The sequence below is a fragment of the Zalophus californianus genome, chromosome 17, assembly GCF_009762305.2.
Source record: "Zalophus californianus isolate mZalCal1 chromosome 17, mZalCal1.pri.v2, whole genome shotgun sequence".
NCBI classification, from domain to species: Eukaryota; Metazoa; Chordata; class Mammalia; order Carnivora; family Otariidae; genus Zalophus; species Zalophus californianus.
Genome location: NC_045611.1, coordinates 16,791,925 through 16,819,682, shown reverse-complemented (window position 1 = coordinate 16,819,682; position 27,758 = coordinate 16,791,925). Strand labels below are relative to the sequence as shown.

The following is a 27,758-nucleotide window of genomic DNA, read 5'->3' as shown; positions in this document are numbered from 1 at the left end:
GTTATGAGGATTAAATTTAGAAAATACATGTGAGACAGATAAAACATTGCCAATAGTTGTATCAGATGGTATTGCTTTTAAATTTGTAATTATATCTATAAAATGGTGGCTTTTTTCCTGTTTAAAAATGTTAATTCTAAAATATGTAAAAAACAAAGCACAAAGAAGAAAACTTTCAGCCATCCATAATCCAGAAATAACCACTACTTGTCTTTGTAAAAACATATAAAGAAGCGTGTATGTACGTATATATTTTTTCATATCATACTATGCATTCTGTTTTTAATCTTTTAAAAATTACTGTTTAATATTATCATACCAATCCAAATGTTTTTCCTGCTACTTGGGTGCTAAAAAAAGTTAAACTTCCCAAAGTAAATAAAAACTCTTTGCTCATAAAAATATTAAAATGTGGGTGTTGAAAGATAGCAAACGTTTGGTGTCAGGTGTTCACGGCTTCATTGCTTTCCCCCCACTTCTAGTTGCTGGTCGTACTGGATTTTGCCCATCCTAGGCGCTATTGTCTTAGGTTTCCTGTACCGTTACTACACGGCGGAAAGCAAATCCTCCTGAGGAGACCGTGTGGAAGTTGGAAAGCATATCCATTGGGAGTGCGAGCTAGAGACTTGTTTGGAGGCCAAGCGATGCCCTCTTCTCGAATCCTGCTGGGTGTGTGCTTCCCCCTTGGAGGCCAGATGGTTGGCCAGACGCCCACCCCAGACCTGGGGCCAGTGTCCTTCATTTCCCAGAGCCTTACTCCCAAAGCACCTGCTCATTGTTCTGTGTCCCTGCCAGTGCCCCTGTCTCCACTGGCTTCCACCAGCCCCTTTGTGTTTCTGAACTTGGTTTTATAATTACAATCCAAATGTCCCAGTGACATTGTCCTTTGGTGAAAATGCCTGCTTTCCAGTTCCTTGATGTACATCAGACGTTCTTAACAGGGCAACACACTGGTTCTGAAGCTTTCCTTTTTCCATTTTTCTTCTGGCTTCATTCTATTATTTATCATAAGGGGTTTAGTTAGTGAAGTAAAGTTGCACACCTATGACTTAAAACACAACTGCCAGATGATCTCGTTCCTTGTTTGTATTTGTTCAAACTCTGAAGGACCGTGAAATCCTGTCCTCCCTCCGGAGCTAGGGTAGCAGGTAGCTCTTGCCACCCCCCATGTCTGCCAAGTGCTGGACAGAACTGTGCTTCCATCGTATGTCTTGGGAACGGAGACGAAGAGGGAAGGGGAGAGATGAACTGGGGTGAGTGATAGGGTGAATTCCTAGTCCTCTTTGTTTCGCAAAATATTGAGACACTACTTAGGATGGGAGTTTAGGAAAAGCACCAAAGACTGCATTCTTTTCTTTTTTTTTCCCCCAAAGACTTCATGCTCTACTTTGGTGTGGCATCACTTTCTAGCCATCTTCTTTCTTTTCCCCCCAACTGTCTTATTGCTGAGATACAAATTTATAATTCTATTTGTAGAACTTTACCAAAATTTTTTTATTGATTGATTAGTGAATTTTTTCACTCCCCGTTTTACAAAAACAAGAGAGTCCAACTTGATCAAAGCTACAGTAGCTGATTTTCTGTTAGCCCCAGTAAAAGAACTTCCATAGTAAAGTGACCTTCGAAAGGGGGAGACTGTGACAAGAGAATGCTTTCCATTTCATCCGGATTTTACCTCCATGGCTCCAATTTGTGGTTTTGTTGTTTTTCCATTGATGGGGAAAAGAAAAAAACAACCAGCTAGTTTTATTCCTTTTATTCCTTTAATTGAAGAGTAGGTTATTTAGAATTATGTGAGTGTTTCTTCTTGGTTCAGGAATTTCTCTGGCTTATTTGACTTTACTTTTTTTTTCCCTGTGGAAGCACCTGAGGAGACAGTGTACGGGCTGTTTTCTGCCAACAATTGTTTGTGGTGATTTTTCTCCCCATCTTTTAAGCATTACCAGTTTGCTTCTGAGCCATTGTCCTGTGCAGCAAGGAGTGGCTTGGTTCCAGAAGGACCATGGACACTACTCAGTATCTCCCCCCGCCCTGCCTTCACTTCCAACTTGCCACAGACTTGACAAGACAGGAAAGGCCCCCGCAAAGCAGTGTCTGCTCCTGCAGACTATTTAAGAAAAGGTTCAACCCAGGTCCTGTAATGAATTCAGAATTCATCAAAATAATATTAACCTTGTATTTGCACACTTGGATATGATATTAGGAAGAAATTTTAGGGGATTTTTGGCATACTTTTATATATCAGTGGTGTGGGAATAGTCAAACTTTTATCTTTAGAAAATATTGTATAAGATGCCACTTTTAGACAATTTATTGAAAAAAAACCTTTGGTGATTATGTAACATAAGTGGTGTGACTGTTGATGCTCCTCCCATTTGAAGGCATAAGGAAGGGCTGCCTTGAATAAGAATTTGTATATAATTGCTGTAATAATTAAGCTGCATGATTACATGGGCCACATTGGGGGTAGAAATGACGAACAAAGGACTATTGAGGAACTGGAAGGGGAACATTGAGGCTGAAACTAAGCCAGCAGATAACTTGGATCAATTAAAATATATTGGCAGTCTCCAAAATTAAATGAAAAACATCTGGCTTATAAGAAATGTTAAAGAGTTATAGTCTTAAGTAAAATTGGTGGGTTTTTTTTTTTAATATATTTTTAGGGTGAATACTAACACAAAAGGTATGCTTTTCTATTTCATACTGGTTTTCTTTTCTCGTTTATATATGGACTTGTTTTTCCTCGGAGCCAGAGGAAAAGATTTTCAGACTTTGTCTCTCTACTGTCCATGAAATCCATCCAACACCCAGGGCTTCTTTTGATCTACTCCTGATGTCACTTTGTATTAGAAAAACCACGTTTGGGTCCATTCACTGTTATTCTGCTGAGCCAGGCGAAAGGTAGAGCTAGCGTGCAAATTTGCAGAGGTTTTTCTAAACAGTAGAATAATACAGTATGTTAGCCAAATCCATCAAAAAGGACTTGTTTTAAGAGGTAAACTCAAATTCTCGTAACAGTCTCAACATTGGTAGGTCGCGAAAACCCTTCTGGAGAGTAAGTGGAGCCAGTCTCTGTTGGCTGACGGGGCCCCCGAGGGCTGGTCTCTGGGGTGGTGGGTTGTTCGTTCCCGAGGAGGACCAGCTGTGGCCTCACACATGATGGCTGGAGGTCACAAAAGGAGGAGATGAGGGACAACGTGTGCCACCCACATGGGTATGTGAGTGCCAGGTCTCCAAAATTTCCTAGCCCCTGTCCCTTAGTAATTGGTTTCGGTTTCTAAACAACTCCACATTTGTAAAGACAATAAAGTGGTGGGGACAAAGTTGATGCTGTGTTTAGTTTTTTGGCGACCTCTTAAGCAGAAACAAAAATCCATTGGAACCTATAATTTGAGCCTGTTAAGTTCTTTTAGCAGTTGCCATAAATGCATATGTTGTGAGATAAGAGCATTGTTGAGTTTATACTCATTGAGTTCCGATGTGGAGCAATGAGAAATGCTTTATATTTATAGGCCAGGTATATCATTACTTATGGTATCTCATGCTTCAAATCTCAAGTGATACCTATCTGGTTAAATTCCATTTTAGGAGATTGAAATGCAGAACATTAACGTTCATTACTTCCTTTCCTGAGAGAAATGGATTCAGACATGTCTTGTCTCAACATGAGATTGTTTGTTTTTTTTTAAACCATCTTATTCTGTTGCCAGATGTCACAAAAGTAATGGGGAGTTTAGTTCACATTTGGCTGTTGTTCTCTGAAAGGGCCTGGTTTGGAATTTGTGGGGGTGATTTCAGAGGGAGGTTCCAGAAAGCAGAGAGGTATTTGTCAAGTTACCTACCCAATATCTAGCATCTTACTCATAAGTTTTAGGAGCTGCTTTTTTCCTGTACCTGTATTCTACATGTGCTCGTTGGGCAAAATATTATGATTATTTAACTTCCTTTCTTTTTACTTCACCCTCAACTGTGAACGAGTGATATTAACATTCCTTTTGTGTATTCAGTAATGGAGTTTGTTTACCTATTTTATTTCAGCATATTTTGAACAAAGATCTTTGTCTCTTTCTGCTGGAATGTGCACACAGTGAATGTTTGTTAGAACTACACACAATAAAGATACTGTTTTCCTTTTCTTGCCCTGACTACAGTTATTAATTTTTTTTTTTTTTTTAAAGCAGAAGTGTTGGCTCTGTAATCCTAAGGTGTTCTGGAAGAAAGGAATTTGAGAAGCACGAAAGTTACCTGTATCTGTGCTAATACTGTGTTTAGTGTAACTTGGTGGACAGTTCTGTGGTTCTTCAGTATTCCTTCTGCTGCTTTTTCTTTGAAGTTAGTTGCTCGGTTGATAATCACAAGAGGCAAAAATCAAGACTTTTGCTGTATTAATGGACATGAAGTGGCAACCAAGTAGACCAGTTGGGAGTTCTGTTTTTACTGAAACGATCTGGTAAAGAGAAGCCAGTACAAGGTAATAATATTTTGTTATCTGCAATTCCAGTCTTCAAATGATTGTTTTTCTTGGAAATAGCTAAACTGTTGGGGAAAATTAAACACTGAGATTGAAGCTCTAGCGACTGTGTTAATTAAACAAGGGAAATAAACAATTTTTATAATTACCTTTAAAACATACTGATAGCTTTCTAACATTACTAATGAGACATCGTTCATTAGGGCTTGGTTATTTCACTGTCACATGAATTACCAACAGGAAAGGATAGGCCCATTCTTACTACTAGTGTTTGAATCTAATGTTTAATCCCCAGTCCTAATAATTCATATGACTGCACTCTTCATGATACTGAGTATTTGGCAGGTGCTTGACAAATCCTGGTTTATTCCTGAAAGCCTGAGGTGGAAGATGGTGATTCCAGTTACGTAAATTTAAGGTAAGAAATACCCACACGGTCTACTGAACTGCTGGCAATTGTAGGTATTTTTGGTAACCTAACATTAATTAGCTTAATAGATATCTGTAGTGTATATTGAAAGGACCACTCAGCTTAATCACATTATATTCTGGCATTTAAAAAACTTAATTTTTTTAAGACTTTTTTTTTTTAAGTACTCTCCACCCAATGTGGGGCTTGAACTCATAACCCCAAGACCGAAAGTTATATGCTCCACCAACTGAGCCAGCCAGGTGCCCCTAAAAACCTTAATTCTTTTATAAAGCATCCAGGAAAGACTGGAGTTGCTGTCAAATGAAACATGAGGATACAGCTGTAGTACTCTTTATCACTTATGTGCCACCTGCTACGTGCCATGCAGTACCTCTGACAGCATTTCTGGTCCTTACCCTTACGGCATCCTTACACAGTAGGTGGGGATTTCTGAACTTCACCAACAACTTGCCTGAGGCCACACAGCTAAGATGAAAGCCAGAGTTTAGATCCAAATATAGCCCCAAACTCTCCACTTCCTGTTGATGGTTCTCATATAAGAACTGTTTAAACTTCATAAGAATTAATAGTGTGCTTGGTATATCTACTATTAATTCTCATATATAGGTGTTTCTGTGTACGGTCAATGATATGGGATCAATAATAATCATTTTCTCTGAATTAGTAGATTACTAAAAAAATAGGTGCTTAGGAGTCCCTGAAAAATCTTGGTTGTTGAAGAGATCCTGTATCACTGGAAACAACTTAGTTAAAATGTTCCTTGTAGGGGTGCCTGGGTGGCTCAGTCAGTTAAATGTCTGCCTTTGGCTCAGGTCATGATCCGAGGGTCCTGGGATCTAGCCCCGCATCAGGCTCCCTGCTCAGCGGGGAGCCTGCTTCTCCCTCTCCCACTCCCCCTGCTTGTGCTCTCTCTCACTCTGTCAAATAAATAAATAAAATCTTAAAATAAGATGATCTTTGCATCCCTTGTAAAAACAGTCTCTTAAAAACAGTTAATGAGAATTTAGATTTGAACTATGTTGTTAGAAACAACTTTTTTTTTTTTTAAAGATTCGTTTATTTGAGAGAGAGAGCGTGCGCGCGCATGTGCATACGAGCAGAGGGGTGGGGCAGAGGGAGAGAGAATCCTGAAGCTGACTCCATGCTGAGTGTGGAGCCCGATGTGGGGCTTAGTCTCACGACCCCGAGATCATGACCTGAGTTGAAACCAAGAGTCAGATGCCCAACTGACTGAGCCATCCAGATGCCCCTAAATTTATAGTTTTTAAATGGGAAGTAATTGATAATTGGTTTGCTTGAACTTAAGCCTTTTCTGAACCTTCTCTACAAATCATGTGGACTTCTGAGAAGTGGAAATCCTGTACTTCGCACCATGTACAAAAGATTTGAAAACTCATTTCCAGCTTTTGAGATTGTTACATCATGAAAAGATGTTTCTCATTGAAGTGTGATTAAAGGAAGCACCACGTAACACAAGTAACAGATGCTGTTTGTTACAAGTGTGACATGGCATTTTTTGTTTTTTGTTGCTGGTTTTTGCCAGCCTCAAAGCAGTTTCCTCTCGTTTGCTCCTGGTCCTAATCTCTGTCATTGAAACACTGATGTTAACTTTAGAACCACAGGGACCAGGAAAGAGAAAAATGAAAAAAACCCAGGTGCTTAAATTTCACTTTTCCTTACAGAAGCTTTCTTCTGAGATTTTTTTTCCCCCTAGCTTCCTCATCTGAGTTTTTCAGAAAGGGGAGGTGGTGTTACCTTACAGAACAACAGGATGGTGTCCACAGTAAAAATGAAGCTTCTCACAAATCTGCCCACTGACGCAACTACCCAAAAAGTCTGATAATCAGGAACAAATAGAGAAATGGGGGAAGCTACACCCTGAACAGCACAGGAAGATGAGCTTTCCAAGACTCCCAATCGGACCCCCTTTTTTCTCTGAATTCTTTAAAAAATCTTTTTTGAGTTTTTCCTTAGTTCTTATCCTAACCCCTGCCCTGCTCTTCATTGAACGACTTTGCCTTATGTTTTACTAATAATTACAAGATAGCACCTCAGCTATGCTTCTCTTCCATTTTAAAGTATTGTGGTACAAAAATGTACCCGTTAGTCTGTCCTAGAAAACATTTGGAAGAAATAAAGCCGATTTGTTTATGATTTGGACCATCCATGTAAACTAGTGCACTTCTGTTTGAACATCTTTGTTGACCTTCGTTTAAGGCTAAATTCTACCTCTGGACCTTTCATGTATGAGTCAGTAAATTTGTTTTTTGTCTTTTTTTTTTTTTTAAGATTTATTTATTTGAGAGAGCGAGTACATGAGAGGGGGGAGGGTGAGGGAGAAGCAGGCTCCTTGCTGAGCAGGGAGCCCGATGCGGGACTCGATCCTGGGACTCCGGGATCATGACCTGAGCCGAAGGCAGTCGCTTAACCAACTGAGCCACCCAGGCGCCCCTGTTTTTTGTCTTAAGCTCATTCACATTTGGTTTCTGAGACCCATATACTGACCACTATGGTCTCTGCAATTTATCTGACCTTAAATGCCTGCCTTGGTAATGATGTCTTTGTAAGGATTTTGCCTCTCTGAAGTATACCCTAGCTCTCATAGGGCAGAAGCTCATTTTCTGTTCTGTGCTAAGTCTTAACTATCTTTGGAAAGAAGAAATACTCTTCACTTAAAAAAGATACCCAGATTCTTTTTTCTTTTTTTTTTCCCAAGGATTCAATTTATTTATTTGCGAAAGAGAGTGAGAGAGCTGAACAGAGGGAGGAGCAGAGGGAGAGGGAGAAGCAGACTCCCTGCTGAGTGGGGAGCCACATGGGGCTCAGTCCTGGGCCCCTGAGATCACAACTTGAGCCAAAGTCAGAGGCCTCACCGACTGAGCCACCCAGGTTCTCTCTCTCTCTCTTTTTTTTTTTTAAAGGTAGGCTCCATGCCCACTGTAGAGCCCAGTGTCAGGCTTGAACTCACAACCCTGAGATCAAGACCTGAGCTGAGATCAAGAGTCGGATGCTTAATGGACTGAGCAACTGAGGTGCCCCAATTATTTTTTTTCATAGATTAAGATAAAGAAAGCTATTTAAGATACTATAGGTAGAAGGGAACCTACTTGTTATGACTCAGTTATGAATAGCTGATGGAACTCAAGGGTAGGAAGCATAGCTGGACTTCAGGACAAACTAGGACTAGAAATCAGAAGATCAATAGCAATCAAAGTGGCTACATTAATTTCCAGTCCAAATGCCTAGGAAGTTAATTCCTAGAAATGAGAATGTAGTAAGCCAGGTAGTATCCCAGTGTCTACTTCTGGTCTCATCAAGGGCATGGGGATCCAGGTTTGAATGGGAGGGGGATCATAAGGGAAGCAGTGACCTAAGGCAGATACTATAGTCACACACACACACACACACACACACACACACACACACACACTCACACTGTGTGTGTGTGTGTATTCAAGTGTCTTCAGTTATGGACTATGACCTCTGAAGGAAGGGTCTTCTGCATCTCTCAGGGTACTCTGCATGGCTAGGCCATAGGGAGGGCTAAGTAGATTCAGTATGACTTATCACACTGTGTCTGAATAAACAACCATAGCCAAATTTGCTGAAGACCTATCTAGGACTCCCAAGTAGAATTTTGAGATGAATCCCAGTGTTGCCCACATCACTAACAACCATAACCCCCTTCACTCCTGCATGCTCACAAACCATCCTGTTTTCTCTGTAAATAGATTCGGCTGTCAGTATTTATTGGTTTCATATAAATTGTTTTAAGTTTTATTTTTTAGAACGGTTTTAAGTTTACAGAAAAATTATGCAGATAGTATAGAGGGTTCTCATGAAGTGGGCACCTGTTTTCCCCTATGAACAGCTTCTATTAGTATGATACATTTTTTTTTTAAGATTTTATTTATTTATTTGAGAGAGACAGAGAGCATGAGAGGGAAGAGGGTCAAAGGGAGAAGCAGACCCCCGGCTGAGCAGGGAGCCCGATGTGGGACTCGATCCTGGGATTCCAGGATCATGACCTGAGCTGAAGGCAGTCGCTTAACCAACTGAGCCACCTAAGAGCCCAGTATGATACATTTTTATAATTAATTAACTAATATCAATTTATTAAAGTCCATACGTCATATTTCCTCATTTTTTACATAATGCCTTTAAAAAAAAAAAAACTTCAGAATAGCACATCACATTTAGTCATCATGTTTTCCTTGGCTCCTCTTGACTGTGACAGTTTCTCCGACTCTTGTTTTTGATGACTTTGACAATTTTGATGAGTTCCGGTTAGGTACATAGTAGAATGACCTCTACTGGAACTTGATATTTTTCTTTATAATAAACTGGGTTGTAGGGTTGGGGGGAGGGGGTGGGAGGTAGAAGGAAGACTACAGAGGTAAATTATCATTTTTTTTTTAAAGATTTTATTTTATTTATTTGACAGGGAGAGAGTGAGCACAAGCAAGGGGAATGGCAGGCAGAGGCAGAGGGAGAAGCAGGCTCCCTGCAGAGCAGTGGGAGCCCAATGTGGGACTCGATCACAGGACCCCGGGATCATGACCTGAGCTGAAGGCAGTTGCTTAACCAACTGAGCCACCCAAGCGCCCCGGTAAAATTGCCATTTTGATCACATCAAGGGATATACTATCAATAGGACTTCTGACTGTTGATGTTGACCTTCATCAATGGTCTGAGGTAGTGTTTCTTAGGTTTCTTTACTCTCAAGTTATTCGTTGGAAGAACTTTTCATACTGCTGCATATTGGAAGTTAGTCACTATGGGCAGCCCACACTTCAGGAACGGGGAGTTTCGTTCCACCCCTTGAGGGTGGAGTATCTACATAAATTACTTGTAGTTCGGGGCACCTGGGTGGCTCAGTCATTAAGCCTCTGCTTTGGCTCAGGTCATGATCCCAGGGTCCTGGGATCGAGCCCCGCATTGGGCTCCTTGCTCTGCAAGGACTCTGCTTCTCCCTCTCCCACTCCCCCTGCTTGTGTTCCACTGTCTCTCTCTCTGTCAAATAAATAAATAATATAAAAAAAAATTATTTATAGTTCTGCATGGAAGCTTGGTTCACAGAGTTTTATACTTGATTCATCTTTAGATTCTTTTTTTTAAAGATTTATTAGAGACAGCATGAGCCGTGAGAGGGGCAGAGGGAGAGAATCTCAAGCAGACTCCCTGCTGAGCACAGAGCCCAGCACACAGGGCTCAATCTCACAACCCTGAGATCTTGACCTCAGTCAAAATCAAGAGTCTGATGCTTAACTGCACAACCCAGATACCCCTAGATTTTTTTTTTAAGTTTATTTAAGTAATCTCTATACCTAAAGTGGGGCTCAAACTCACAACCCCAAGATCAGGAATCGCATGCTCTAATGACTGAGCCAGCCAGGCGCCCCTTTAGATTATTTTTTGATCACCCTAAAAAAAGATAACGGGGTTCTGATTGAACATAATAGTTTGAATAAATTTGTTTATCCCTGCTCCCTTCCAAAAGCCACACAAATAATGAGAATAAAGAATAAAGATAAAAATCCACAGAGACAAAGTGAATAAGAGTACACTGCAGTTGATGAAAGATCTCAAGACATTTTTCAAAGATGGAAGACCAATAAACTTAGAAGAGTATAGAAGGAGGAAGAAAAGCCAACAAGAGTGAAGTCACACCACAGATCCCTAAAACACTCATAAATGGGAAGCACTGTTGACCTGTGAGGGTAGAAGTTGTGTAGCAGCCTTGAAAACTGAGTTAAACTTGCCCTCCCCCCCTCCCCCCTACACACACCCTCTGCCAAACCTAGCCTGCACAGCTAGGCAGCTGTTCCTCTCCTGTGAGGTTTAATCCTGGGCAAAGTTGAACCTGAATGGAACCTGATGGGATATTACAAGACAAAGCCGAGGACAGTGGTGAGTATGGAGCGCAAAGTGGGGATTAAGTGGAAGTTCATCCAAATGGCTGAGACCCCCTCCACCTGCACCCCTTGGCTCCTAGAATAAAATAAGAAGATCCCTCTGTGGAGAAACTCACCAGTCCAAGAGAAGATCTACAGAGAGTGTAGACATTTGGTGGCTTCCCCATGTTCACCCTGCAGTGAAATCCTTCAATCAAAAGCATCCAAAAAGATTTATAGTGCCTTGCTTAACAGTTGAATATGAGTGGGTAGCCAAGGACCATCAGCCATTTTTGGAAAGCCTTAACAGGATAGAGACCAAAACAAATAGGAAAAAATTAAGAGGAAGAGATAAGGCAGAAGAAAAGCAACAACAACAACAACAACAAAAAACCCAAAAAACAAAACCCTGATAACTTCAGAGAGATGGTACTATATCCATGAAGATAAACATGGGATGCTATTTAAAAAGGAACATTAAGAGAATAAGAATTCTAAAAATTACAAATGTGGGGCTACCAAAGAATGCTAAAATCAGTGGGCAGTAGTTTAAGAAACGTGATATTTACATACCCTCAAAGTATCTCCCTCAAAGCATTTACTAATCAAAGAGAAAAGCAGTAATTTTACAATGAAGAAAGCTGGCAGACACCACTTTAACCAGGTGATCAAATTTAACATCACCAGCAACATGTACCCTTGAAATGATGCATTGAAAGGGGCATATCACCTCTGCTGGATTCCCCAAAATTTATAACCTCAATCTAAACATGAGAAATTATCAGACCCAAATTGGTGGACATTCTACCAAACCACTTTCTTCAAAAGTTGTCAAAGTTATAAAAGATGAGGAAAAACTGAAGAACTGTCACAGATTGGCAGGGGGTGAGTGGGGGGTGGTGTCAAAGGAGGAATGACAACTAAATGCAATGTGGGATCCTGGAACAGAAAAAAGAAATGTCCTTTTTCCTTGTCACCAGTGGAAAAACTGGTGACATTCGAATGAAGTCTGTACCAAACAGCACTTTTGCAATGTTAATTCTTTAGTTTTGATAATTGTACTTTGGTTATGCAAGATGTTAACATTAGAGGAAGCTGGGTAAAGAGTATATGGGAACTCTGTACTATCTTTGCAAGTCTCTGTAAATTATTTCAAAATAAAAGTTTTTTGGATGGGTTCTTTTTTTGTTTAGTTTTTTTAATGGGAAAAGAAATAAGGGAAGCAATTGTAGGGTTGTAAAAATAAAAATGAAGAAATCCTCCCATAAGATAGAACAATAAGGAAAAGATGGAAAGTGAGAGGTTTCTAGAAAGAGATACCCTATCTCAATAGGAGATCTGGAAGTGAAGAAAGAAGGAATTATCACAAAAATAATACAAGAAAACATTCCAGAACTCATGATTATGATTTTTGAGCTGGACGGGACCCCTGAATGCTCAGCGGAATAATGAAAACGGACTCTCCTATCATTGTGGAATTTCAGAACAGAAGGGATGAGAATAAAGCCCAGATCATGGCAACACTTTGGATCACCTTGAAGTCACTGTGAAATGTTACGAAATGCCAGTATCTGGCCCTGCCACAGCTCAATGAAAACAGAATCTCTGTTTCAGAGACAACAAACTGATTCATGATGACAGTTGAGACAGTTGAGAGTGCTCCCAAAAGCTTCCAAAGAGAAAAAATAGATCACTTACAAAGAATCAGGAAATCAGTATCAGTGAATAGCAGCACCATAGACAAGAACACAGTGCAATAATGCCTTCCAAAGGAATATGTCTTCTAACCTACAATTCAGGACACTTCTGAAATCTTTTGTTCATAAGAATTATCACCCTGAAGTCTACTCAGAAGTGTGGGCTTCTTCTCAAGACTTTTTTAAAAAGTGGGTGCAGGGGCGCCTGGGTGGCATTAGTTAAGCATGTGCCTTCGGCTCAGGTCATGATCCTAGAGCCCTGGGGTCAAGCCTCACATCCACAGGGAGCCTGCTTCTCTCTCTCTCCTCCCTGCTGGTGTTCCCTTTTGCTATCTCTCTCTCTCAAATAAATAAATAAAATAAAATCTTTTTTAAAAAAATGGGTGCAGCCATTTTCTGTATTTGCTATGCATATTCCTTCCAAGCCATCCTTTCTTAAACACATTCTTTATTCAAGAACTGCTAAGTTTTCAATATCTTCTATGATTAGACCCAAAACTACCTGTCAGATTTTATTACCTACATAGTCTGCTCTCAGTCAGCCACTCCCTTTACTGTCTCCTCCTTCCACCTGCCCTTCTTTACCTTTTGTATCCTTGAAAGTTCTTTCCCATGAGCCAGAATATCCACCTCCCACCCCATTCCTGATGCCAGATGGGTTTTGTCATGAGTTTTGATTCCTGTTCCTGGTCTGGGCTGCTGGTAGCACTGTGTTTGGTCTGTGCTCAGTGGGAAGGGGAGCCACGCTGGCGTTCATTAGCAATGCCTGCCATGGGCACAAAGAGTGGCGGTGGAGGGGTGCTATATTTACCGCATGGGCTGGGTGTATCATACCCAGACTGCAGTCAGATGCTAGGTCTCACTCTCTATGAAACCTCACATTACTCCCCACCATTGAATTCTCCCCCTTCTGAATGCCTATCACATGCATGGCCATTTTTATTCTTTAGTGCCAGACTAGTTCCTGTGTTGTCTCAGCTGGACTGGAGTGTCCTTGAGGGTGGGGATTGGGCAGTAGACTTACTTTATTACTTTCCTCCTTGGTGCAGTGTTCTACACAGAGTAGGTGCTCAGAATACATTTGCTTGGTTGGAGTAGTTAATAGCTGTCCCCACCCCCGCCCCCTTCTCTGTGGTTTCCCTTTTTGCGGTTTCAGTTACCCACGGTCAACTGCGGTCAGGAAGCAGATGATCCTGCTTCTGAGGTAGGGTCAGAAGGTCCGTTGTAACCTAACCTATGTCACCATGACTGTGTCATCCACCTCACTTCATCTCATCATGTAGGCATTTTATCATCATATCACAAGAAGAAGGGTGTGTAAAGTACAGTAAGATATTTTGAGAGAGACCCCATTCCCATAATTTTTTTACAGTTGATTGTTTAAATTGCTTTTTTTATTATTAGCTATTGTTAATTTCTTGCTGTGCCTAATTCATAAATTATAGGTACGTAGTATAGGAAGAAACACGTAGGGTTTGTTATTATCTGCAGTTTCAGGCATCCTCTGGGGATCTTGAAACTTACTTGCCAAGAAGGGGGAACTGCTGTCTGGGGAAATAGAAAATGTGCCCTCTGCTGGTGTGCAGAAAAGAGCATTCTTAAAATCTACAGCCTTGATCTGACCTTTGTGGAACAAACTAACAGTCTTCTTTATATCATTTGGGATCCTCATTAGATGACTCTTTTGGATCTTGGCATCGTGGAATACTCAACTTCTTTCCAAAAGGCCTAACCTAGGGGCGCTTGGGTGGCTAAGTCGGTTAAGCTTTGGACTCTTGGTTTTGGCTCAGGTCACGATCTAAGAGTCATCAGATCGAACCCTGCCTCCAGCTCTGTGCTTAATGGGGAGTCTGCTTGGGATTTTCTTCCTCTCCCTTTGACCCTCCCCCACTTGGGTGAGCACGCCTGTGTTCTCTCTCTCTCTCTTTCTCTAAAATAAATAAATCGTAAAAAAAAAAAAAAAGAGGCCAAAAATCAAACTGGGGTGGTTTGGAATTATAAATAAAAGACACAGGGGCGCCTGGGTGAGTCAGTCGGTTAAGTGTTTGCCTTTGGCTCAGGTCATGATCTCTAGGCCCTGGGATCAAGCCCCATGTGTCGGACTCCTTGCTCAGTGGGGAGTTTGCTTCTCCCTCTCCCCCTCCCCCCCATGCTCACGATCTCTCTCTCTTTCTCAAATAAATAAAATTTTAAAAAAGACACATTCCCAGTTGACATACAAAGGAATAGTAAAATATATATGCCTCATATGTTATTCTTGAGAAAGAACTGGAATTCTAACAAGAACGAACATTGGAACATCCAGGGGTTATTGGAAGGCTGTTGGATATAAAACACATTTAAAGTGACTGATGATCACAGGATATTCTATTTCTATTTTAGTGAGAAAGAATACATTTTCTGAAATGGGGAGGGGGAGGTTAGGCCCATTAGGGCCCAGTGTTTGATGTACTTTCCCAAATTAGAATGTACATTTAGATATTACAATATTTGTGCTGGTATGTTGCCTTATAAATACAGTAGCAGATAAAATTAGAAACATTTATGAAAAAATGTCTTCAAGTCTATTAGTTTTGTGGTATGTATTTTTCTGAAGGATATGCTGGATTTTGTACTTTTCAATTGGAATTGCCCTTGTATTCATTCTTCCTTGGTGCTGAGAATAATATCAGTTGTGTATTTATCCACTATGAATGATTATTTAGAGACCCTTTTTTCTTTACAAAATGTAAAATTATTGGTGTACATATACTTACTTATGTAAAATGTACATACATATCCAGTGTAATACCTTATCTTTGAAATCTATCTACTGTTTGTCATACCACCCACAGACATACACATTTTACCATTTAACAAAAAATATGACTATTGTACATCATTATTATGATTGTTTTTCACTGATGCATATGGCTTGCCTACCCAGATCTTTGGTGATGGATTCCGGCACAGGTATTCACCGGTGTTCTAATAATATGTGACTAGCACAGTGTTAAAGGGGATGTCAAAATGTTACATTTCCAACTACTTTATGCAAATGAATACTGAGACATATATACGTATGACTCATTTATAGTATTTATTTTAAAATTGGGATTTTAACATAGAGAATATTCAAACTTCTAGGAGGACTGAATGGCTGTTGGGTATTGTCAAGGTAACTGAAGGAGTCCTTTGAGGAGCCGTGACTCACACACCTGGTAGCATTTAAATAGCACGCCCCATGTTTGTACTGCTCGCCATCATGTGATTTATAATGAAGTGGGATTTGTCCTAAGTGTATACTGAAACATTATGTCTTATGATTAACATAACTGGTAACAGACACCATCCCAGTGACTTTTTAAATGATGTTTATGACTCAGTGCCCAAGCAGGCAATTCAGAGAGGAAGGATCACTGACGCTCAGAGGAGAGAGAGGGCAAGAGCTGCTGTGTTTATTTTGCCACGGTCAATTTATTCTTTCCTCACAGAGAGTTACTTACCTGTAACCTTGAATCTTTACCAGTACGTCCAGCCACAAACCTCCACTTTTTATAACCCTTGTTACCATTTAGCATTATAAAGCATGTTTATAGATGAGTCGGGCCCGACATTTTCCATGAGTACTACGTGGTGTTCCATGGGAGCATTGGAGTAGACTTCTCAACCTCCATCTCATGCCATATAAATCTAAGGCAACTGGGCAATCCTGTCTCCTGGTCTGATTGGTTGCACATGTGACCAAATCCTTACCAGTAGGTTGAGACTCTGGAAGAAGTTCCTCTCCAAAGAGAGAGTCACAGAAAGAAGTGCTGCGTTGTCCTGTTACCAGCCTGAGAATGAGGCAAACACCAAGACGGCTGAGAGATGGGAAGAACACGGGACTTTGTTGATTGAAAGCGCTGATTCAATTAACCCTGAAGCTCACTCTACAGCAGGACTCCCATTTATGTGGAGATCATAAATTTCCTTATTGTGTAAGCGGTTTGAGTTGAAGTTTCTATTACTTGCAGCTGGAAGCATCCTCACTGATGAACTATTCTTAAGAAGAATGACTCATGGGGAAACAATCCTCCCAGCTTCTGATTAACCTTGGCCTCCAGAGATAATTATCTGGGCCATCAGACACATAAAAAATATGGAGGTCATAAGATTAAAATTATAGTGGTTACATTTAGGGAGAGGGTTGGGATAGTGACCGGAAGAGGATTCTGAGGGGGCTTCTGGAATGCTAGTGCTTTCTTGACCTGGGTGGTGGTTATATGGGTGTGTGTGCTTTAAGATAAATTCATCAGACTATGTATTTGTGATTTGTGTGCCTTTCTGCATGTAAGTTGTACTTCAACTTAAAAAGTTTACTAAAAAATATTACATTGTAACCCGGCCTCCAAACAAGCTATATCTTGACTGGATGGATATGAATGACATATTGTGGTCATTTTAGGAGGAGCCAAATTAAGCTAGGGACATGCTTTCTTTCATAAACTTCCAGAAGCTCACCGTAAAGACCTGCTGTCGCTAGTGTGTGGCCAACCTCCTCTAATCTCAGCCAAAATGTTTTCCTTTTTGGTTCGGATGGGAGAGCCTCAAAGCCTTGCAAATGAAAGACTTCATCATTTTTAGAATTCAGTCACAAGGAATATGAGAAACCTGAATAAAAACTAACAGATTAGTCAGTCAATGAAGCGCTTTGTCAAGTCACATTCTCAGAGAGGCCTTTGAGTTACCAGGGGTCCACTCCAAGGAAACCACTGGGTTTGAAAGAATGCACTTACAGACCTCATGCACCTGAGGTTATTGAGATCTCCAGTTCATGGAGGAAGAGATGTAACATGCTTCGTCAGGGTTTTTTGTTTTTGTTTTTGGTGGAAGAAGAATATATGGGCCTTGGGGACCAATTATCTGGAGAAGGACTTGACTCTTCTAGAAAACTAGCTAAGGAAAGTTATCACAAATCATAGGTTGGATAGAGAGTGGAATTGACCATGTGACAAGCAAGACTCTGAGAATACCAGTCTACAGGAAGGAGAGGATTTGAAGAGGAATTCCATCATGAAACTAAATGGGGAGTATGGTTGGTTAATGGTCAGGCCCTTGGAATTCAAGTTCCTGAGAAATGTAGAGTCCTGTGCTGTTTGAGCAGCCACATCGATCCACAGAACTGGAAGCACAAAAAGAATGCGGAGACAATACGTTCCACCTAACTTCAGGGTGCTCTCTCATCATATCCTCATTACCACTTTGTGAGGGAGGTAAGTTAGATCTGATCCTTGGAGAGACAGTGACTAAGGGAAGGCTCTCAAGTTATTGAGACCTGGGTTTGATTCCTGCCTCTGTCTTACTAGTGAAGGGCTGCTGTGCAATCTAGTTAGCCTGTGTTGGTCGTTCTCCATTTCAGGGGACATTTTGCAATCTAGAGATTTTTTAAAAAAGATTTTATTTACTTGAAAGAGAAAGAGAGCTAGAGCGCAGAGGGAAAGGGAGAGGCAGACTCCCCGCTGAGCAGGGAGCCTGACTCGGAGCTCGATCCTGGGACCCTGAGATCATGACCTGAGCCGAAGCAAGATGCTTAACTGACTGAGCCACCCAGGTGCCCCCCATGGAGATATTTTTGCTCGTCACCACTGGAGGAGTGCCATTAGCATCAAGTGGGTGGAGGCCAGGATTACTACTAAACATCCTGCAATGCACAGGACATCCCACCACAAAGAATTGTTCAGTCCAAAATGTGAGTGGTGTCTTGAGAAACCCTGGGTCCTATCTGATTCTCAGTCTCTTTATCTTTAAAATGGGGATATCAACATTATCTCATTGGGTTGTTATAAAGAGTAGATTAAATAACAGTTGACATCGGGATTGTCTGTTCTTCCACTATCTCTTCCCTCTCTGAGAAACTGACACCCTTACAGAATTAGATTTCCATGGGCCGACTGCCAACAACCCATAGTCCCGTTTAGTTTCATGATGGTTGTCCCTAGCAGGCATTTTGCATAGTGTGACTCTGCCCCTTTGCCACAGGTGACTGGGTCAGGGGTGGGCACTGCATCCAAGCTAAAGCAGTAAGAATTCTCTCTCCAGGGAACTTGTAATTTGCACTGAGAGTCGGGTCTGGCCGGTGTCTTGAACGGAGAAGATAAAAACCTGAGAGTTGTGGGTGGTCGTTTCCTCACAGGTGGGCTGCGATGCAGTTTAAAGCAAAAGAGAAGAGGGGCGCCTGGGTGGCTCAGTCGGTTAAGCGACTGCTTTCGGCTCAGGTCATGATCCTGAGGTCCTGGGATCGAGCCCCGCATCGGGCTCCTTGCTCTGCAGGGAGCCTGCTTCTCCCTCTCCTCCCCACTTGTGCTGTCTCTCACTATCTCTGTCTCTCTCTCTCTCTCTCAAATAAATAAATAAAATCTAAAAAGAAAAAAAATTTTAAAGCAAAAGAGAAGAATGCAATAATTACGGAGAGAAAGGCAGCCATGAGAGACCGAGTTGCCAGAGTCTCCCCTGGCTGCGCCCTGCCCGCAGCTTCTGTAGGTGATTTCTGCACCCTTGTAAGACTTTCAGCTTAGCCTGGCTTCGGGCCAAGGGACACATAATAACCACTGATAACATATGTAACAGCACTTAGCATGGTGCCTAGGAATAGGAAGCCCTGAGTAAGTGGCAGTTATTATCATCCCATATTAGACAAAAGTTGAGGCAGAGAGATGAGATCATTTGTCTCGTGTCACACAGCTCTCGCACTGTCGAGCTGATCTGGAATCCGGGTCTCCTGACATCTAGACTGAGGCTCTGTTCTGTCTATGCTTTAAATGGTGAAATAAAACCTTCAGAATAGTGCATGGGTCAGTCAGTACCTACGTACAGTTAAAAATAATTCCACGTGAAAAAAAAAAAATAACTCCACGTGAACCTTGATGTATCTCACCCAGGACAGGAACCACACAACGGGCTGCCGCTCAGACCTTCCTGAGCCTCTCCCCACCGCGTCTCCCTGCCAAGGGCAACCAATATCCTGTTTGCCGTTGAAACGGTTTTTAATAGTTTTTCCACCTACATATGCATCCCTAAACTACATGATTTAGTTTTACTTGTTTTGGAACTTCTTGTAAGTGAAACTGTTCATATTCTTTTGTAACTTGTGTTTTTTTTTCCTCCACTGTGTTTGTGAGGTTCCTCTATGCTGTTACATATAGCCGTAATCCATTTATTTTCTTTCTCCCACAATGTATTGTCCATGCTACTGGTAATGAGCATTAGGTTATCCCCGATGTTCGGCCAGTGATGTTGCTTTGAGCATCCTTGTTTGAATATCCTGGTGCAGGTGTGCAAGAACGTCTCGTGGGTGCATACCTGCCATGGACCTACGGTGTTTGAGACCCCCTTTGCTCCACATCCTTGTCAGTTTGGGTTCTCCAGGCTGATGCCAATACCTGGGGCCACAGGCTGAAGAGATTGCTGTGCAGTGCTGGGGGCCGTGGGGAGATTTAAAACAAAGTGTCTTTCCTCAAAAACTTCAACATAGGGTTACCACGTGACCAAGAAATTCCACTCCGAGGTTTCTACCCAAGAGAACTGAAAACATATATTCACACAAAAACTTGTACATGAATGTTTATAGCAGCATTATTCATAATAGCCAAAAGCCAGAAACCGCCTTCAACTGATGAGTGAGTGCATAAGATGTGGTCTCTCCAGACAACAGGATAGATTATTCAGCATAAAGAGGAATGAAATATTGCTACATGTGGCAACATGATGCTAAGTGAAAGAAGCAGGCACAGAAAGCCACATAACTACATAATTCCGCTTATAGGAAGTGTCCAGAATGGACAAATGTATACAGAAAGTAGATGGTGGTTGCCAGGGGCGGGGTGGGGGGAGGGGGAAACAGGGAGAGACCCTGATGGGTGCAGGGTTTCTTTTTGAAGTGATGAGAAAATGTTTTGGAATTAGTGATGATGGTCTCACAAGCTTGTGAATAAACTAAAAACCACTGAGTTAGAGACATTAGAAGGGTGTTTTATGGTATATGAATTCTATCTTAATAAAAATGTAAATAAAAACGTAGTATCCTTATGCATTCATTTATTCAAAAGCCATGTATTAAGTATCAGGTATGCCAGACATCCCTTAGCCCACTGGTGGGAGACACTGGTCAGTGAGTTAGACATGGCCCCTGTATTGGTCAGAACCATTGTCAGGTATCAGGTGGCACATTTAAGATGGGTCACTGAGGAGAGTTTCATGAATGGGCTGTTCGCAGCATGTCAGGGTTGGCAACAGATGACAGCCATCCCCCGCCTCCGACCCGGGGCCTGGGAGGGCAAGGGGGGAAAGTCGTTGCTGGAACCCAGCAAGAGCCGTAGGAGAAGGCTGCTTCGTAGGAGCTCTGGCAGGGAGGGGCCGCCTACCCACCGTCCCTTCACCTGGCTGCTGCTGGTGACTTCTGGGAGCTTGGGCAACGCAGGGCCCACCGTCAGCCTCCTCAGGCCTAGAGGACAGGGGAGAAGGCTGGAGAGTGACTCTGGAGAAGCCAATAAAGACCCTTGGTCCTCATGGACTTGACATTTTGAGTGGAGAGACATACAGAAAAATAAAAGTTACAGAATGTAACTTTTACATGTCAGCAAACAGGCTGACATGAAAGAGAGCATCTTGGTGTGTGGGTGTGTGTGGGGGGTGGGGGGAATGACGACACTAGATTCGGCGCCTGGGAAGGTCTTTGCAAGGAGGAGGAGGAGGTGCTGTTTAGCTGGGACCCGAAGGAGGAGCTGCTGGGTGGTGAAGGGGCTATGTATTGCAATGGTGAAGCTTGGAGGAGAATCAGATTTAGGGAAGGACATCAAGAATCCCCTCTGGGATATATTAAAGATAGAACACATACAAACATCAAAAAATTACAACGCCAGTCTGAATGTGAGTCCATGGGACTCCTGGAGAGGCCAGGGCTGCGGGCTGCCACCCAGGGCCTGCCCCTCGGAAGCTGGGACGTGTGTGGACTGCGCCCTCCCTGGAGGTTACACCGAGGGCTGGCACAGCACACTGGCTCGGGGCCTGCTGCCTGCTCACAGCTCTCCTCCCAGCATTTATTGGGACTTCTGCCATGTCCCAGGTTCTCCCTTCACAAAAGCAAGAAGGGCCAGGGGAAGGGAGTGTTCTTTCTGAACACCAGATGTGACACATCGCCTCGAACAGGCAGGAGCTCCAGTCGGATAGCTGGGGTGGCCGCAGGTAGGCCTGCCAACCGTGAGGAGTCCAAAACTGACTCGGAAAAGCACCCAGGCCTGTGACTAATACGGTCGTGCCTCGGGGCACCCAGAGGGCAAAGCAAGCCCAGCATCCTCCCTGGAGCCAAATCGAGACATCAGGAGTCTGTAACTAGCACCTTCTTCCTCACTCCGTGGGCCTTGGGGCATCAGTCAGAGTCCACCTCCGGGTGCTTCTAGGCCGCACAGCTTGGCACATCTCTGTATTTTCTTCCATCGAGGTCTCTCCCCTCTGGCTTCTTGCCTAGCCAGTTGCCCACAGACTGGAAAACAAAGGCTCACTGCCTTCCCCAGAGACCTGGGCTTAAGGGATGGGCCTTGAGCAGGCTGGGCGGATGCTCTGTTGATTTTTTTTCCAAGTTCAGAGAATGTGACAGCCAATTCCTGTTGGAAATGGCTGTTGTTTTCTTTGGAGCACAAAGCACTTTTCCTTTCTCGTGATTGTTCCAGTTCAGGTCATGTTTAGGATGGAGATGATTCTTTAACCTAATTGCATGCCTTCTTGATCTGCGCCTCTTAAACTTTTGGGGCACAGATCCTACTGCAACCCTGATAAAAAGCATAGACCCTCTCCCTAAAACGCACATGTGCATGCATGCACGCACCTGTCCCCAATTTAACATTTAGTATCAATTCTAGCAGGTTAAGATCCCTTGGATTAAGGAGGGTGAGTCCTTCCTACTCCCCCCACCAGCCCCTCCACTCCCGCTTTCTTTTCAGTCTGGATCTTAAAATTCCCTTTCTTTAGCATTCTCAGGGGCCAGTATTTCTTGCCTGGGTTCTGCTTGAATTAATCCCATGTGTCCAGCCACGGAGGAGCGGGGGCCTTCTCTAGCTTCAAGCTCCCTCTGGCTTGAAGCTCCAGTCCAGTTTTTCAGGCAGCTGAATATTCCAGCGGGATTTGTCAAACTTCTGTCTCATCTGTGCCTAGTTATTACGGAGGGGCCAGACTGCAAGAGTCTCTGCAGATTCTGGACGAGGTGGCACAGCTTTGGATGAGACTAGGGAGACAGGCGTTGTCTGGTTTTGTTAAATTCCAGAAGCAAGTCACTTTGCCAAAATTGCCAAAAATAAAAGGACTGTCTAGACACTTACATATTAGGAGCTCTCCTCTGAAGAGAGACCATCCTGAAGATCATTGATTCATGCCTCGATGGTGAGACAAAAGGGTTCATTTATGTAACAAAGGCGGGTGGCGCACCTGCCGTGTGCCAGGCGGTGTTCTAGGCCGCCGGGCCCGGGCGGGGTGGGTGGGCATGGTGAACAGGACTTAGACAAGGGACCAGAGAATTCTAGGTAGTGACAAGTGCAAGGATGAAAATAAGTAGCGCGAAGTGATAGATGTGCCGGCGGCGCCTCCAGGATCAGAGATCTCTCTGAGCAGGTGGCCCTGAATCTGAAGCCTGATTATTGAAAAGGAAGCATCCATCCATCAGGACGTTCCGAGGGCCAGGTGGAGGGCAGACCTGCTGCAAGGCCTTGAGGCTGGAACAGACTGGCGCGCGGGGCGGGGGCGGGGGGGTGGTAAGAGAAGCGCTGGTGGAAGGCGCAGGCAGTCCGGCGTGGGGAGGGAGGAGGAGGGGAGAGGCCGGCGGGGGGCCGACCGCGGTGGGCTCTGTGGGGAAAGAGCACGGCGGGGCCCAGAGCTGGCGTCTGGTGTCCTCTCGTTTGCGGTTTTAGAACTGGCCTCCTGGAGAGAAGCATATTTTGAGGAGCAAGAGCGGAAGTGGAGGCCACGCCGATGAGGGGTCCAGGGGAGTGGGGCGATGGTGGCTCGCACCTCTTGGGGGCGCTGCAGACGGAGCGAGGAGGACTGTTTTCCAGGTGAGCACGCGTGGTGCGTAGTACGTTATAACGCACGGCGGTTAAGACCCCGTGGAAACGTCCCCTTAATACCCTTGAGAAGGGCCAAGCCTATGGTGTTCTTGCCAGTCCAAGTTTCCTGTTCATCCCCTTCCAGGAAAAACAATAACAAAGATACAAATCCTCCTTAAGAGAAAGTTGCTTGGCTGTTCTTGTCTCTGCAGAATGTTAATCTCCTTGGCAGGCGGACGAAAGGAACGAAAAGGAGAGCTGATACGTATTAAGTGCCAACTGCATACCTCAGTCTCAGGTAATCCCACAATAACCCAGCAAGGCTTTGGATGTTAGCCTCATTTCTTTTTCTTTCTTTTTTTTTTTTTTTTGAGATGAGGAAACCAAAGTTCAGAGAGGTTAGGTAAATTGCCGAAGGTCACACAGTTAAAAAGGGACAGAGCTGGGATCCAAACTCAGGTCTGACTCCAATTCTTTCCACATCAGCCCTGGCCAACGAGACCAGGTGAGGGCACTGAGGAAGCTTAATGACCACGAGACTCGCGGGGTTTTTAGCTACACCTGGGATGAAAACTGGTCTCTGATGGGGGTCTGCTGACTTTTCCAGACCATAGGGGTGTGTTGAGTGCAGTGATGTTTAAGAATAGTGTTTTAAGACAGTCCCTGATGGTCGGAAGATTTAATGATGCCAGAGAATCTAATAAAAAAGAAGTTTGGGTCTTGAGACAAACAGGCTCATTAGCAGTAAATCAATTTGGGTGAAATCAATTAGGGCTAACTGGGAGGTAGAACCTGTGCTATCAGTCTTGACCCTTTTGCAATGAGAGACTGATGGCGGTTACCCCTGTATCACGGAGGTACCCTCAGGAACAAAGACCCTAATGACAGAGGAATTCTGTGCTGTAAATCCTGCCCTGGCTGCTCTGTGGCCAGTTGCTTGGTAGAAGGACTCTGGAGGGTTCTGGAAGGCTCCAAGATTTCCAGCAAGGGCCTGGGCTTGGGCCTGGGCCTCCAGCAGCCTCAGGACTGTGTGTCTCACCTAAGACCCCCGCCTCAGGCCTTTCAGAGCAACCTCGAATGGATTGGGCCTGGCAGGTTCCACCTGGCCTAGCTGTCCAGGATTGTGCCAGAGAAAGGCCGGGGTGACGTTCCGAGGGCCTGCGCGTAGGAAGAGCCAGCCCATCACACCCTGGGTCACACCCAGGGTGACAAAGAGGAACACGATACTGTGGCCTTCTCTTTGGTGCTTTTAGCTGTCTGGTAGATGCTCCCTACTGGGCTGCAAGCTCCATGGAGGGAGGACTGTGTCTTTTTAACTCTCAGTACTTTGTGCTCGAGTGAATTAACTGAGGCTGACTGACGGATACTGCCTGTATCCTCCAGGCTTTGACATTTCAGCGGGCGTCATAAGCCCATCAAGAGGAAACGAGGGCATTAAGGACAGTATGTTTTGGAATCAGATAGAACCAGCTCCCAGCGCAGGTAGTGAAGCCTTGGTTTCCTCATCTGTGGAATGAGGTGATGAGACACAGGTAGATGGTGGTTGGAAGGATTAAATGAGATGATGCCTGCTAAGTGCTTGGCAGAATTCTCAGCACGTAGTGACCGTCAGAGCGAGTACTTAGCACCTTCTACCACCACCACCAAGCGTTGCATGGTACTTCATGTTTCTGTGGGAACTTTTACATTTTTTTTGACGGTGGCCCACATCACAACCTTATGCGTGTGTATGTATCTTTAAATGAGCGGAAACGTCCATTTTCTGAAATAATACCCTTACTGTGTGTGATGAATTCTGATAGTCTGTACTCTATTCATCTTTGTTGAAAAAAATCCTGAAGGGGCAAAGGGGAACGTTTTAGGGTGATGGACAGGTTCTATATTTTGATGAGAGTGATGGTGGCACAGTGTCTTTGCCAAAAATCATTGAACTCTACCGTGAAATGCTTGCGTTTTATTGCATGTCAATTGGATCTCAGTAGATTTGCAAACCCCTAAATTGATTTTTTATCGAGAACACCGAATCCTAACCACCAGACCACCAGGGATGAATCAATTTTTTATTGAGATACAATTCACATTTCATAAAATTCACGCTTTTAAAGTGTATACTTCAGTGATTTTTAGTATATTCACAGAGCAACTGCCACCACAGTCCCAATTCCAGAACATTTTCATCACTCCAAAAAGAAGCCCCATACCCATTAAGAGTCACTTCCCATCCGCCCAACCCTAGTCCCTGGCAACCACTAATCTACTTTCTGTCTCTACGGATTTGCTGGTTTCAGTCTTGTGTGGTCAGGAGAACAGCCTTTGAAGCTAGACCAGTTACTGGGCCTCTCAGGGAGGGGGCATACCACTCACCACAACTGGGATTTCTCTATTTGGTCCTGGTACCGGGCGGTGAATTCCAGGAGCATCAGAGACACTGTGGATGACTCACACCATATGTCCCCACCTCCTTCCTACACTGACTCCAGGCCCATTCAGTCCTCCGGAAATGTCCCTTACTCACTCACTCCCCAACCTAGCAAAGATAGGGACCATGATGCACCCAGGGAAGGAGTGGAGAATGGACTCTCCAGGGTCAATGTGGCAAACCCATCACAGAAATGCAAAGACATAAGAAAGGTTCAGAAATGTGTCCAGCAAGGTGGGGGTTGGGAGTGGATATGGAACTGGGGTTGGACAAGAGCAGTAGGTTAACGGACTGTTACCAGTCTCCTGGAGGACAGGGGACCTGGGGGTGACTCGTGCCCCATGTCCCTGCCTCTTTCATACACCAGGGCTCCACCCGGTACTGTGGAAACACTCTTCACTCCCTTCACCCACAGTGCCTTGGAAAGGTGTGCACAAAGAGACACCTGAGGAAGGGAGAGGGCGAGAAGCAAAGGGTCTGAGTCTGTAAGGTCAGTGGGGCAAACCCACCTGGAAACCTCCACAGCTGGCTAATGCCTGGCAGCAGCTCTGCAATCACCTGGAAACGGGTCTGACACAAGGGCTTTCAAGAGAGACATCGAGTGTTAGCAAGGGCCACCTGGAGAGGTGAGGGGGCGGTGGGAAGTCCTGGAGCTTCAGAAGCCCTTTTTCTAGCTCTTATTACCAGGAAGGGAGGTAGGACTCTGGTGGTTTCTAAGGAATGAGAACACACCAGCCATTTATACAATAAAGCTATCATATGTGATTGTCTATAACAGACCCAAGTCTGGAAGGATTCTTATTAACCTGCCAATAACCTTCAGGGAAAGGAATTTCACTGCCTACCATATTTTTTACAATTGCGTGCTATTAAAAGGATGTATCTTAAATTTATTTTTAATCTATTTTTAAATAGGTGATACATTCACACAGGAAATTTTCCCATTCTTGTCCTCATCTGCAGAGACACCCACTCCCCATGCTATAGGTAAGTAATGTTTCTAATTTTTTAGGTATCCTTCCAGAATTTCTTTATGCATATATACGTAAATTTATATATTCTTTTTTAGAAAGAGAGAGTACATGTGAGCAGGGGCGGGGAGGGGCACAGAGGGAGAGGAAGAGAGAGAGAATCTTAAACAGGCTTCAGGCTGAGCTTAACCGACTAAGCCACTCAGGCGCCCCTATATAAAGATTCTTAATACACCTTTTTTGAGCTCCATCTCCAGGAAGGAATTTTGAATTCAAACCAGTGACCCAACATAAGGGCTCTGGAGATTTCCCATAATCAAACATCCACAGGTGGCTAGTGGAAATGAGGTATAGCCCTCCAAAGGGAAGAAGCTTTTAAACATAATAAATATAGAAGAATCATTGATAAATGCTCTATATTGGGGCCAAGAAATACAATAAGAAGGAAAATTCCCCCAAATCTCTCCACCCGAAAATAATAACGGTTCAATTGAACATTGTTCTGGACCAGTGATGTCCAATAGCACTTTGTGTGATGATGGAAATGTTTTCTGAACTATTGCAGTAACCATTAGTTACATATGTCTGTTGAGTGCTTGCAATGTGGCTCGTGCAGTTGAGGACCTGAATCGTTTATATTATTTTAATTAATTTTAACTTAAATCTACATGGCCACACGTATCTAGTGCCTGCTCTAAGGGACAGCACAGTTGTAACCCTGTTCACTGTGTACGTGTGAGGGGAAGGACATAAGGAAAGCCTGGGGACACAGGCCACTTGGCATTGCCCAGACACATAAGCGTGATTACTAATTGATTT

The 27,758-nt window shown here is 43.5% G+C and overlaps 1 protein-coding gene across 2 annotated transcripts in view; it reads left to right on the top strand.

Annotated features, from left to right (window-relative positions):
- Positions 1 to 4,141, top strand: part of LOC113935298 (cytochrome b5 type B) — a 39,391-nt gene extending 35,250 nt beyond the window's left edge. The window contains exon 6 of one of the 2 annotated variants that reach the window (XR_003524003.2): positions 483 to 585. Coding sequence is in view for 1 of the 2 variants with exons in the window: in XM_027617081.2 (XP_027472882.1) it covers positions 483 to 573 (91 nt within the window). In the remaining variant the exon portion in view is untranslated. Of the gene's footprint in view, positions 1 to 482 lie in introns of both variants that reach the window. The other variant, XM_027617081.2, reaches the window with a different exon arrangement.
- The last annotated feature ends 23,617 nt before the right edge of the window (positions 4,142 to 27,758 follow it).